At 39.3% G+C, this 14,150-nt stretch overlaps 1 protein-coding gene across 3 annotated transcripts in view; it reads left to right on the top strand.

Annotated features, from left to right (window-relative positions):
- LOC105225045 (uncharacterized) overlaps nucleotides 1–13,854 on the top strand; it is a gene marked incomplete at its 3' end in the record, with an annotated part of 42,188 nt that extends 28,334 nt beyond the window's left edge. For 2 of the 3 annotated variants that reach the window (XM_019989790.3, XM_049461790.1), the window contains 7 exon segments: nucleotides 113–247; nucleotides 4,593–4,749; nucleotides 4,841–4,917; nucleotides 8,490–13,356; nucleotides 13,421–13,544; nucleotides 13,614–13,758; nucleotides 13,829–13,854. In XM_019989790.3, the coding sequence (XP_019845349.2) occupies nucleotides 185–247; nucleotides 4,593–4,749; nucleotides 4,841–4,917; nucleotides 8,490–13,356; nucleotides 13,421–13,544; nucleotides 13,614–13,758; nucleotides 13,829–13,854 (5,459 nt within the window). 3 annotated transcript variants of the gene reach the window in all.
- Nucleotides 13,855–14,150: the final 296 nt, after the last annotated feature.

Genomic DNA, 14,150 nt, shown 5'->3' with positions numbered 1-14,150 from the left:
TCGTACTTCCATTATTATTATCGTGTAACTATACTTTGAATTATTGAAAACCATAAAATAATCTTTATTGTGTGACTAATGCATCCTTTGTTGTTGTTTTTTTCTCTTACAGTTTAAATATTATATCATCATAGAGGGCAATAAAAAGCTTAACACTGGACCGGAAGCGTGTCTTTAAAGGGTAATGGCGGCCTCCACTCAGGGAGAAATTCGAGTGGGTCCCGGCCACCAGGTAAACGATGTCTATGTACGTACATAACTCACGAAAATCTCACGGTAACAAGTCTAATTTTTCAAATTCAAAATTTGCATCAAACCAAATCGAAAAACCAAAACGAAATCAAATCGTTTCCAAGTCTTAACGTAATCATCATAATCGTATCATAAAGTTCATGCACTAGTCATCATAATATTATTTTTTATATTTTTTTTGTACGAGTAAGAGTAAAAGCTTTCGTTTTGTATATATGGTACACATGTTTGTGTTGTTGTTGCTACTTAGCGTTGAGTTGTAGTTACGTTAATACAGATTTTCACATTTTAATTTGCTCGCTGCTGACACGGCTGACAAGTTATTATTTATTTACGTCCGTGTGTGTGTGGGTGTGTTTTTGTTGTACATATTTTGTTGTGTGTCGAGCTTTAGTCTTTTGTAGTTGTATTTTATTGCTTTGTGGTTTTAATTTCATACATTTTTGTTTTTGTTTAGTTGTTTTTTTGTACATTGTTATAATTAACTTATGCTGAGCTTATTTCTATATGTGCGCGTCTGTGTGTGTGTGTGTTGGTTTGGCAGTATTTTCACTTTATTATGCCGGTGTAATTAGCGCTAAGCGTATAATCGCATTTAGAGGCGGTTTTAGATATTTAAATAAATACATTTGTAATTAATAGCATACGTGAATACTTAGCCTCACGACAAATATGGGTTAATTGAAACTTAATTGTCGGTATTTTGCTGGTTTTGACGCCATGTCACTTAGTTGTATTTACAAAGGAGTTTATTGCATTAGCCAAGCGGCTAAATAAACTAATTGATGAGATTATTAAATTTTTGATTTAAATAGATTCGAGCGCTGTGCTGTCATGCATATTTACATGGGCAGATTAAAATGGGAATTTCTATTTACATATGTATGTAGTACATATATTACTATCAATCTTTTTTACACCAAATGTAGTTGTATTTGTTGAAAACCTATATTGAAGAGTTCGATTCAAAAGTTGAGAATATCATTCACCTATGTACAATAATTTCTTCTTGTCATAATGCACGCAGTAAGATAGAAAAGTTATCTAGGAAGAAGGTATTTTGATCCACTAAGCCAAATATTAATAGTCTTCCGTAAATAAATGGTGATCCATTTCGGATTTTCCTACTTAAACCAAAAGACAGAAACATCAAATTTAATGGTGAATGTTTACTATCATTCGAAATAACACGCTTCGTTTTTAATTTTCGAAGATTATCTCTTTCAAATATTGACCGCGGCTACGTCTCAGATGGTCCATCCGTTGAGTCCAATTTTCGAAGACTTGTTCTAGCATTTCGACTGGTAACTGGCGACACTAGCTGCAAGGTCTGAATCGAAGTGGGATTGTCCGCATATCGCCGAGATCACGAGCTTTATTTTCAGGCATTAAATAGTCGGTTATCATGGCGCGATAACTTACGCCTTTGACGGTTTCGTTCTCACCGGCATAATTTTTGAAGAAATATGAACCGATGATTGCACTGGCTCTCACAATCCACACCAAACGGTTTTCTTTTCCGGGTGAAGTGGCAGCTATTGTATCTCTTTAGGTTGCGTTTTGTCCCAAATGCGGCAATTTTGCTTGCCAAAAATGGGCCTTATCACTGAACAAAATTTGGGTCGAAAACTTCCGATCTTCTTCGAACTTTTCACGAGCACATAGAGCGAAGCAATGTCGAGCAGCTTCAGTTCTTACACAAGCCGTTTACACTTTAAATTATTTAATTTGTTCCTAAAAGTATGCTACCTTATTTATTTTAACTAAAAGAACTGGAATATTCTAGAATGTTGCAAAATTAATTTTCACTTATTACTGCCTAAGGATCTCATACAGAGTGTACAACATTACTTGTAAGATGCGAAAGTTTTAAAGTGTCTAGATTACCATTGCGACCGTCCATATATGCTGCGCGGCCAAAAAAGTTAAACCACTTTTTCGTGAAAACGACTCCTATCGATCTGCCGGAAACATAACTTTCTCGAACATTTGTATATAAAACTGAAAAAACATGTGTTATGTTTCAGAGTCAAAATTGCATGTGATCTGCTTAGGGCCATCGAGACAAAAAACAGCAGAGAACTCTCAGCAAAGCCACCATTTTGTCAAGGCACATTTTTATTAACTTTTAGATCATCAAGAGTTTTCGAAAATTGTATAAAAAAAGACAAGAAATAAATTAATCAGAAATTGCAAACTTAATGGAAAAGTAATTGAATCTCAAATAAGAATTTTCATCCCTAATGGTGACTCGAACAACAGTTGAGTTAACAACGCTGTTGTCCTACTTTAGGTTAGGTGTAGGTTAAGTTTAGGTTAGGTTTAGGTTAACCCCAGTTGAACTCGCGTTTTTGTCGCAAAACTATCATACGTATTGCTTAATATACATAAATGTTAATTAAAGTAGAAGTAATTAATTATTAAATTTTAATTATAATTTTATGTACTCTTCTCTCGCCAGTAGCAGCACGTTGTCACTATATACTGTAGATATTTACTTGCTGAGCTGAAAGTTTTAAATATTTATACTTTTAGTATTTCATTTGTATACTTCATAATTTCTTGTCTTTTTTGTTATGCTAAATGCAACTTTTGCAATTTTTATAACTTTTATTATTCTAATAATATTATTTCTATAATATTTTTTTTATTTCTCTATGAAAGATTTTTTAGATATTTGTAATTGTTGTATTTTTTTTATCTTTGTTTTATTTTTTTTTATTTTTTTTTTGTTTTTTATTTTTTTTTTTTAATTTTTTAATTTTTTTTATTTTTTTATTGGTTTTTATTGATTTTTTATTTTATTTTTAAATATTTTTTAAACTTTTATTTGCTTTTTAAAATTTAATTTTTTGATTTTTTTTATATTTGTGTTTTTTTTTATAAATTTCATTGTTCCAATATTAGTATTTTTATAATATTTTTCTTATTTCTCTATGAAAGATTTTTTAGATATTTGTAATTGTATTTTTTATCTTTGTTTTATTTGGTTTATTTTTATTTTTTATTTTTTTTTATCTTTTTTATTGGGTTTTTATTTTATTTTTTTTATTCCTTTTTTAAATATTTTTTAAACTTTTATTTGCCTTTTAAAAATTAATTTTTTGTTTATTATTTTTTAAATTGAATTTTTTTGTGTTTTTTTTATGTAAATTTTATTGTTCCAATAATAGTATTTTCATAATATTTTTTCCATTTCTCCATGATAGATTTTTTAGCTACTGAATCTATTTGTAATTTATGATTTTTTTATTTCTTTTTTAAGTTTTTTATATTAATTATTTTAATTTGTTTTGTTTTTTAATTTAATTTTTTTTTGTTTCTTAATTTTTTTTTTTTTTTTTTTTTTTTAATTTTTTTTTTTTTTTTTTTTATTTTTATTTTTTTAATTTTTTTTAATTTTATTTTTATTTTATTTTATTTTTTTATTTAATTTTTTTTATTTTATTTATTTTTTATTTTTTTTTAATTTTTTTTATTGTTGTATTTCTTTTATTTTTTTAATTTTCTTTTACCTTTTTTAAAATATCTTTTCAATTTTTATTTTTATTTAATTTTTTTTTATTTTGAATTTTATTTTTTGCTGTCTATTATTCTATTATTCTTTTATATTTATATTATGTTTTGTTTAACTATTATTTTGAGCGTAATTTAGATGCCGTTTTAGTTTTTTTAACTTTGGTTAAATATTTCATTCATTCATTCATTCTCTCATCATTGATATCATCGCACATGCTATATATCTGCATATGTATGTATGTATGTGTACGCATAGTATTATTTTCCCCTGTAATTGGCTCACGATAATTGACAATTAGTACATTAATAAAGTTGCTTAACCCGTTCGCAAAATAAGTTGCGGCTTTCCGCCTGCCAACAAAGCAAATGGGTTCCAATAATACTCAACCCGAATCAACCGACCCCAGTCGTCCTCCCATCCAAACATTAATCACTCATTACAAATACATATTTATCAATATACACATATGTAAGTGTATGTATGTATGTACATAAGCGTAAATATATGATATATAGAAGCAGAGTGTAACTTAATGATAGTAGACTTTTTCGTTGTTGTTGCTGTTGTGTAAACGAGATAATTATATAATAAAATATTGAATTTATAACAAAAGCAAATAAATTACTATTAATGAAGTAATAATAATGTATATAATATCAAAAAAATATATTTTAACTAAATGCTAATCTAAGGCAAATCACTTAGGAAAGCGTAAAAAGTAAATGAAAAAAAAAAAAAAAATACAAAAACAAATATTAATTAACACTTAACAATGCATATAAGTTTTACTAATTGCGTAATTGTTTTATGGACACAAAAGGCAAAATTGCCCGATTATAATCCAATTTCAAGCTTCCCCGTTGACAAAGAGAGCGACGAACGTGAATTAGAAGAATCAAGATGGAGTCCTGGCATTGTGGCCGATGGCGATTTGTTAATGTTTTTGCGTGCGGCGCGTTCTATGGCTGCATTTCAAGGTAATAAACTGTGTGTGCAAATAATAACAATTATTTATAGATTTCACTAAAGAAAAACTTTTCAACAATTATTATACGCCTTGCCTTTCAGGAATGTGTGATGGAGGTTTAGAAGACGGTTGTTTGGCTGCTAGTCGTGACGATACAACAATTAACGCATTGGATATTGTAAGTACCACACCCAGGCACACTTTCCATTATATGAGCTTTTATGGTTGTTTTACTTATATCATATTTACATATACATATATGTATGTATACTTATATTTATATATATACCCTCAATATCGCTTGTTTATTTACTAGCAAACCTGTGAAAAGGCTGCCGTTTACATGTGTTTGTTGGTGTGGTTGTGCATTGTTCACACATTATAGAGTGCTAATATTTCCTATATAACTGTTGTTAACACCACTTCCGTCGAAAAGAAATTCATTTTAAACGCGTGTAACTGTTAAAAATGTGACTTTTTTGCATTAAATATTTGCCGAAATCATTTAGGTTAATAAACTTTTACGACGTTAATATTAATGAGTTATAAACTAAAATAATAAAATTTCTTTAACAATTACTATTGAAGAGTTTCGCGTGGATAGTTTATAAATTTTTTATTACTTTTGAAATTTATGATCCTTTGCGGTACTTTTGTAGAGCAATCATTTAATATTTTATATGGACTTGTAATATGGCTTTGGAAATACCATACCGTTTGCTCAGAGTTAACTTTCAGTTTACAACACTTAATAGTGGTGAATGAATTCTTTTGTCCTTAAAACCAGTGTTTTTTAAATTTTTTATTCCCTGAACTGGGTATATAAGTTAGCCATGAAGTTTGTAACACCTCGAAAGAAACGTCGTCGGAGATCCTATAAAATACATACCTAAAAGATCAGCGTGACGAGCTGGATCGGTTTAGCCTTGCCCGTCTGTCTGTATAAACGTGAACTAGACCCTCAGTTCTCATCGCTGAAGATGATTTTTCGATGAAAATCCGGATCATTTTTAAGTTTTTGCTCAGCCCAATTCATGAACATACGACGGTTCTAGTGGTCAAGTGGCTTCATTTCTTGCATCAATTTGATCTTATAAGGATGTAGATCACGATCTTTTCGCAAAATTCGCCACAAAGACGTCACAGAGATGCCCAACGCTTGAGAACGATGTGTCAGACCCAAATCAGTCGGTCTTCCTCAATTGATGCGCTAGTGGCAGCAATATTCTCGACACTACGGTCACTTTTTTTTCACTGGCACGGGAACATTTTGTACTGTGCCTGTGGATTAAAATTTTTCCATTAGACGCTCAATAGTTGATCTGACAGGACGATTATGACGACCATAATTTCAACGTACCGATTTTAAAGTTGAGGCCACTGACTCCAAATTTCGTTAGTAAATTTTAATAACTTCTACTCGTTGTTGGACCGTATATCTCTTTATGATGAAATGGCAAACGACGTAAACCTTATTGAAGATAAATATCAAAATAACGGGAAAAATTATGGCGTCGTTTGCTGCTATTGGCCTACATTTATAGCGCCCCATTGAAAACCCCAATATATTATATTCTGCCAATAACTATGTACATATATATATAATTTTTTTTTTAAATGAACGTTTATTTAAGAAAATCATAAATCAAAAATATTCAAAGTATTGCTCTTCTAAAGCCATAACATTTTCCTTTCTTTTTGGTAATTTGCGAATTCCAAAAGAACTGTGCCGACATGGTGGCCAAAAATGAATCAAATCAATTTTCGATATCCTGTTCTGAATTGAACCAGGTTCAGTTGTATGACCGGAATAAATAGAATTCAGGAGGATCAAGGCTATAAGGCGAGCGAGGCAAAGCTTCTCAGTCCCTGTTTTTAACCGCTTTTGCAACATGGGCGTTGTCATGATGGAAAATTATTTTGCGTGTCTAGTTGCGAATTCCGGGCATTTTGAGTCAATTATGTTCCCTATTACATACTATCTTTCTGCACAAAACCCAGTTTGTGTTCTTATAATAACTGAAAGTTTCAATGTTTGAGGTTGGGTTGAATCTCCAGATCACAAATTTTGGCTCATAAGGCTTTAAGGTGGCCTCTAAGATTTCAACTAAATTTTTCTTGACCTCTCGTCCCTCCAGCGTGTTACGTTATTATCGGCCAGGTTGCATTTTTTGAGGCGTAGGTCTACGCTCTCTATGCCCCACGTCATCTTCCCGAACCTTCCGAACAAAATGTCCTCGACCCACTTTTTTTATTTGGAGTATATAGTTCTGGCTGCCATCCTTGCCGGAGTTGGTGACTTTCAACATTCTCCAATATTATATAGACGCTGGCCTATATCTGTATCGGAATTTTCTTTTGGTGTCGAATTAAAACAGTCCCTGCTGAATTATTAAACTCAAATTTAATAAAGTGATAAGTTTCCTTAATTCATAAAATGTATCAATATATATTTTGCGTTTTGTAAGTCCCTAATGTACGGCTATTCATATGCACATTTACATTAATGAGTGCACAAGTGTATGCACAGCTCTCCAGAAATTTAAATATATAGCGAAAGCAATCATTAATGCATTTAATTGCCATTGAATGTTTGGTGTCAAATATACTAGAGTTATTCAGCAAATATACCATACATATACATATGTATATGTTGGTCATTCTACAATTTCTTTCGAAGTCAATTGAACGCGTTTTATTAGTTAGATTAGATTTAATTGATCGTTATGCATGCCATCAATAAATATATTCGTAATATTTTAATTAGGAAATTAATCAAATTTATAAAAATAAAAATTATAATAAATGTGATGTCTAAACAAAACGTAAACGAAGCACTGATCGCTGAAGAGCTGAAAATAAACTGAATTATTGCACCATTCTGAAGCAATTATACGAGAAATGCTGCTTACGATGTGTTATTTTATTTATAATTTTGCACGTTTGGTCGTTCGGATGCTGTGAAAGCTTTTGCATGAGTTGACATTTTTAGTTTTTAAGCTGGACGAAAAGTGATTATGTCTGAATCAATTGTTTGCTTCTCTTTTCATCATCACATCTACTATGTAAGGATACTAGTGCAAAAACCAAGAGTTGTTGGCCCATAATTCCGGCCACTTTTTACGAAAAGCTTCGCGTAAACGAAGCTTAACACTCAATAAGTATTCCTTGTTGACAGTTTGGCCGATCGGAAGCAATTCGGAGTTCACCACACCTCGATATTCGAACAAAACCGTTAACATAACATAAACTTGATTTTAGACCTGTTTTGACGTGCTTTTTCGGCTTCGGCTAAACTTTACTATATTATTCGTTCGATTGATCGTCTGTTTCCGGATCGTAAGCATAGATCCAAGACTCATCGCCAGTAATAATACGTGTCATGACATCCTAGTAGTCAGAAAATATTGTTTTTCAGACGTTAATGCGACACTATTTTTTGAAAAAATTGAGAAAACCAATCTTGCTTTGGTTTTCACTGATCCTTCCGACATTCAAACGACGCCATTAAGATCGCTGACTGTTAATTGTCGTTTCTCAAGCACCAATTTCTTTATTTTGTTGACGTGCTGATCATCAGTTCATGCAATTTGGTCGTCGTCAACGCGTTCTCGACCCTTATGTTTATATTTTTTATTCCTTATCTTACATATTTTCGATTTTAATCATTAATATTTATAGTTAAGAGTGAATTTTGTCTTTAACTAATTTTTTGATGTTCTCTCTTCCTCTCTTTCTCACCTATTTAAGTTACACGATTCTGGTTACGATCCAGGCAAAGCACTACAAGCACTCGTTAAGTGTCCCGTTTCGAAGGGCATCGATAAAAAGTGGACGGAGGACGAAACAAAGAAATTCATTAAGGGCTTACGGCAATTCGGTAAGAATTTCTTTCGCATACACAAAGATTTACTACCGCACAAAGAGACACCCGAATTGGTGGAATTTTACTATTTGTGGAAGAAGACACCGGGTGCCAATAATAATCGACCGCATCGTCGACGCCGGCAAAGTGCCTTGCGTCGCAATCGTGTCACACGCGCTAGTAATACACCTCCGAAGAAGGAGGATACACCGGAACCACAAACGGCGACGACGGCGTCAGCGGCGGCAGATTCGACGCGCTCGTCGCCCGTTGTCTCCAAGGAGGAGAATAGTTCTCTAACCGAGGACGATATCAGCGAGTGCGACAGCGATTCCAGTCTGACAAACAAAAGGGATGAATCACCATCTAGAATGAGGACACGCAATAAACAGCAGCAACAACAACAACAGAATAATAATACAAAAGAGCAAGTAGCGAATGGTAAACGACCCAAACGTGGTACTGAAACTCCCGACACAGTAACAGCAGCCGATAGTCCAAAGACACCAACTAAAGGAGCAAACGCAAACGCTGAGAATAATACGACAACGACGGTGGCGGCGAATAAGCGTAAGGGCGGTAAGCAGGATACGCCGAACAAGAAGAAGCGTACCGATGTGGATGGTAGCGCAGGTTCTGGCAGTGGCGGCGGCAGCGGTGATGTCACCGATGATGGCAGCAGTCTTAGTAAGGACAGTGGTAAGCGTAAGCGACCCGATAGTCCGGCGGAAGAGAGCATGAACTCGGATAGTCGACCTGATTCGGTAATGGATGATGCCGAGTCAAATACGACCGATACCGTAGAACAGTCGTTAAAGGAGGGCAAAGATAGCTCCGCCGGCAAAGAAGATAGTGGTGCTGCAGATGGCGATTCCAAGGCGGATATTATTGAGAAATCAGAAAAGCCTGCTGAAGACACCAAAGAGACGATCAAGAATGACGATGAAGAAACAAATATACAAGCGCCAGTTAGCGGACAAGCGCCTGTAGCGCCACCAACAAGCGATGTCGGTAGCGTTGCGACTAAAGAGCCGATCTCCAATGTTAACGAGGAGAACATGAGTGTGGTCAGTGCGCCGCCAACACCCATGAAAGTGCCGACCATAGCTACCGTTGAAGCTTTAAATGCTTCGATTGGCCGCGGCGAATTGTCAACGGAACGAAAAGACACTGTCGAAAAAATGGATGTGTCGGAAAGTAATTCTGTTGCCGTCGATATAGCGAAGGAACAGGAGATGATGAAGAAGATCGCCAATATGAAGCAAGAATCAATGCAGCAACAACAACAGCAGCAACAACAACTGCCACCAAACAATGCTAATGTGAATATGCAAGAAACCGCAGTTTTCATTAAGAAAGAACCTTTGGATGATTCCATGGATGCTACTTGCAATCAGAACAGTAATGAGCCGCAAGATCTAAAAGTTAAAGTAGAGATTAAAAACGAGGAATGCAAGAATAATGTGGGCATGCCGCCGACATCAATGTCTTCAGCGGTCAATGACTCAGGTTGTGGTCCAGAGGTACCTCCACAGCCGACGCACATGCATATGCACCTACCACCATCCGGTGTCCAACCACCACCCGGATATATTTTGGATGGGCAACTCAAGTATGGACCACCGCCACCACAATCGATGCCAAGTAATGATAACAACGCACCGCCACCGTCGGGCATGCCCTTAGGTGGTCCTCCACCAACGCACAAGTATCCTGGTGATATGGAAATGAAGTACAATGAGTCTGCAGCGGCGGCTGCTGCTGCTGTTGCTGGCATCAAATATGAAGGTGGCAAATTTGCAATGCAGGATATCAAGTATCCACCACCTCCACTGGAACACGCCATGAAGTATGGCACAGTACAAGACATGCAAGCAGCAGCCGCGGCGGCGGCGGCAGCAGCTGCTGCAGCAGCGGGTAAATATGATATGAAATTTGCCCTGGAACAACCGGGCAAGTATCCGGGCGATCTATCTGCACATCAACAACCGACGAAAGGTTTTCCAGGTGAGCAGTTAAAGTTGCCTGAGATGAAGGGCTCAAATATTTATAATATGCCAAATGCTGAAAGCAAATATGCGCCTCCGACCAGTCAGCCGGGCGATGTAGGTGGTTTGAAGTACGTTGGCCCTGGTGCACCACAAGATCCGCAGCCACCACCTACGCACGGTGCGCCACCTGGTGCTACGCCGCCACCCGGCATTGCGATGCCGAAGCCCCACTATCAGCATGAGGTGCAACATCCTTTGGCGCGTTCTGCTTTCGAGTCAAGCCTAATGCTAAAGTATGGCGATCCAATGTCTGCAAAGTATGGACCACCACAAGATTTGAAGTATCCGCCACCGCCTCAAGGCTCAAATGATGGTGGTCCAATGAAACCATCACCGTATGCGGAAAATCTGGTTAAAGGTTCGCCTTACGGCACTCAAGAGCCTGGTGGTATGAAATACCCGCCTTCGGAAAGCCCAATAGATGCATCATCACGTTCGACCCCGGGTCAGGACAGCCAGGGTAGCAATAGTAGTTCACAGCCGTCGTCACAGCAACAGCAATTCCAATCGCCGCATCCATCACCACATTTGCCTTCACCGGCTGGTGGTGGTTTACCGCCTGGCATGCATCCACAAAATTTGGTATCACCCCACGGACCGCCATCTCATGGCCAGTTGAATTCCGGTATGCCACCTGGTGCATCCGGTCCCCCACCACCCAGTTCAATGCATCATCCACATCTTACGCCATCCCCGAACAACTCGCAACAATTACAAGGACCACACCCACAGTCGTCTGTAGCTTCATCGATGCCACCGTCTTCAGTTGGCGCACCTCCGCCATTGTCAACAGTAGCATCGTCAGGCCTACATCCCCAGCACCTCCCGCCCAGCCACCTGCAACAGTTGCATCGTCAGCATCCAGATATGCCCTCTGGTATGCATCCGCATACCCCAATTCCACTCACATTACAAGGTCATGATCCGAGAGGTGGTCCGCCGCCACCTACACATCAAATGCCACCACAGCCATTGCAATCGAGCACAGTGCGCACGCCGTCGCCAGCACAGCAACCGCAGTCGCGTAGTTTGCACGAGGAGCGCATGAATATCAATAGTGGCACACCGACTGGACCGCCACGTGAACCACCAACGTCGCAAGCATCGATGCCACCACAACAGTCACCGCATGCACACCGCAGTTCTCCTTTAACTGGTATGCCAGGAAATCCACCACCAGGTCTCATTGGTCATCCTATGCCCATACATCCACATCTAGCGCATTTGCCGCCTGGTCATCCAGCACACGCTGCTGTCGCTGGCGTTGGCCATCCAGGACATCCAATGTTATCGCACTCAATGGCTGGATTGGGTCCGGGAGGTGGTGGCCCAATCGCTCTATTGGCTGGACCACCATCGTTGACTGGCATGCCAGAGTCGCCACTCAGTAGACGCACACCGCCATCACATATTGCACCACCGCATTCCTCGTCTGCACCGCCACATTCATCCGTTTCTGGTAGTCTGTCTTCTACCACAACGTCAGTCAGCACTGCAACAAGCACGAATACTGTGCCATCATCTGCATTTAGTCGCGCTAGCCCGAGCGTGCAAGGACCTAACTCCAACATTGGTGGACCGCAAAGCATCGGCGGCAGTGGTAATGCTGGATTGCCTGGAAATGGCGGTGCACCTGGTTCAAACGCTGCGCATCGTTCAACATCACCTGCTTCGAGTGTGAGCAGCTTGAGTCGACAGAGTCCGCTACATCCGGTACCGCAAAGTCCACTCAGCCATCATCCGTCGTCATCGGCATTATCGGCGGCGGCTGCCGCAGTAGCAGAGCGAGATCGTCATGCACTCTTACGACAACAATCACCGCACATGACACCACCACCAGTATCCAGCGCTTCCACGTTGATGGCCAGCCCATTGAGCAAAATGTACTGCCCTCAACCGAATCAACGTGTACTGGGCACTTCACCGCCACCGCATTTAAGGCCTGGCGCTTCACCGCCTGTCATCCGACACCCACAAATGCCACTGCCATTGCCATTAATTCCGACAGGCGCTGGTATACCACAAATAGCCGTACATCCCGGTCAATCGCCATATCCCCATCCACTTTTACATCCCTCAATGTTCTACTCCCCGCATCATCACAATCCCTTCAATTATGGCTACGGACCATATGGACCTGGTTTCCCCACAGCCTACATGAAACCACCTCCTCCTGGTGGACCACTTGACCCAGCTTCGGTGCTAAGTGGTCATCATCCTGGTCTACCGGGACCGCCACCCACACGTCCCGACGATCCAGCAATGGCAGCTGCGGCAGCGGCGGCGGCCGAAAAGCAAGCTGTAGCTGCTCACCAACTAAAACAACAGCAACAACATCATCAGCATCAACAACAACAGGCGGCAGCACAAGCACAAGCTCAGGCTCAAGCTCAAGCACAGGCACAAGCGCAAGCGCAGGCGCAGGCACAGGCACAGGCACAGAACAAACCCCCAACACCAAAGACATCGCAGGGCAGCAATAGCAGTGGCGGTCCGCCGGGCAGTTCACATTCGGCGCCTACTGGTCTGCCACCAGCTGGTTATCCAGGAGGGCATTTAGCCGGTTATCCACCACCGCCGCACTCCTCGCCATTCCAAGATGGTCAACCAATGGGTATGAAGCCAACGTCGCACATGGATGCACTGCGAGCGCACGCACACTCGGCTAATCTGGGCGGCCCACATCACCCGACGGAGCCATGTAAGTGTCACTAAACAGTCTAAAGTACATTTCATTAAATATACAAATCTCTTATATCCGGCAGTACCGATTGACATCGAGCCCGATCCAGAGCCAGAAATTCCAAGCCCAACGCAAAACATACCGCGTGGTCCTAGTCCCGAAGCCAAACCTGACGACACCGAATGCCATCGCTCGCAGTCCGCTATGTAAGTCATGACCGAAGTACACTGTTTAGCCTATCTGACCACGCATTTTTATACTTGCATATATTATAGCTTTGTGCGTCACATCGATCGTGGTGATTATAACTCCTGCACGCGTACGGATTTGATTTTCAAGCCTGTGGCAGACTCGAAACTCGCGAGAAAGCGTGAAGAGCGCGACAGAAAGCTAGCCGAAAAGGAGCGTGAGCGGCGTCAGGTGAGTATTGAAGCAGTAAAAAAATTCTCAGTCATACTAACATAATTTCATTTACGAAATTTTTGCTTAGCAACAACAGCAACAGCAACAACAGCAGCAGCAACAGGCTGTCGCAGCACAGCAGGCGGCCCAACAGGCCAAATTGAAGGCCGAACTCAAACCGCCATATGCGGATACGCCGGCGCTGCGCCAGCTATCCGAATACGCCAGGCCACATGTGGCTTTCAGGTGAGTGTGGCAAATGTAGATTCGATGTTGTGCGCAGGTTCAGCGCATAAAACAAATTTTCCCTTAGAATTCATTTTCAATATTCGAACAGTAATTTGGCGAAAAGTAAAATCTAAATAAAAAGTGCAAAAAATATGAAATTCTTTTAACTCTCTTAATTTGTT

Source organism: Bactrocera dorsalis, unplaced genomic scaffold, assembly GCF_023373825.1.
Source record: "Bactrocera dorsalis isolate Fly_Bdor unplaced genomic scaffold, ASM2337382v1 BdCtg126, whole genome shotgun sequence".
Classification (NCBI taxonomy): domain Eukaryota; kingdom Metazoa; phylum Arthropoda; class Insecta; order Diptera; family Tephritidae; genus Bactrocera; species Bactrocera dorsalis.
This window is presented reverse-complemented; position numbering and strand designations above follow the sequence as displayed.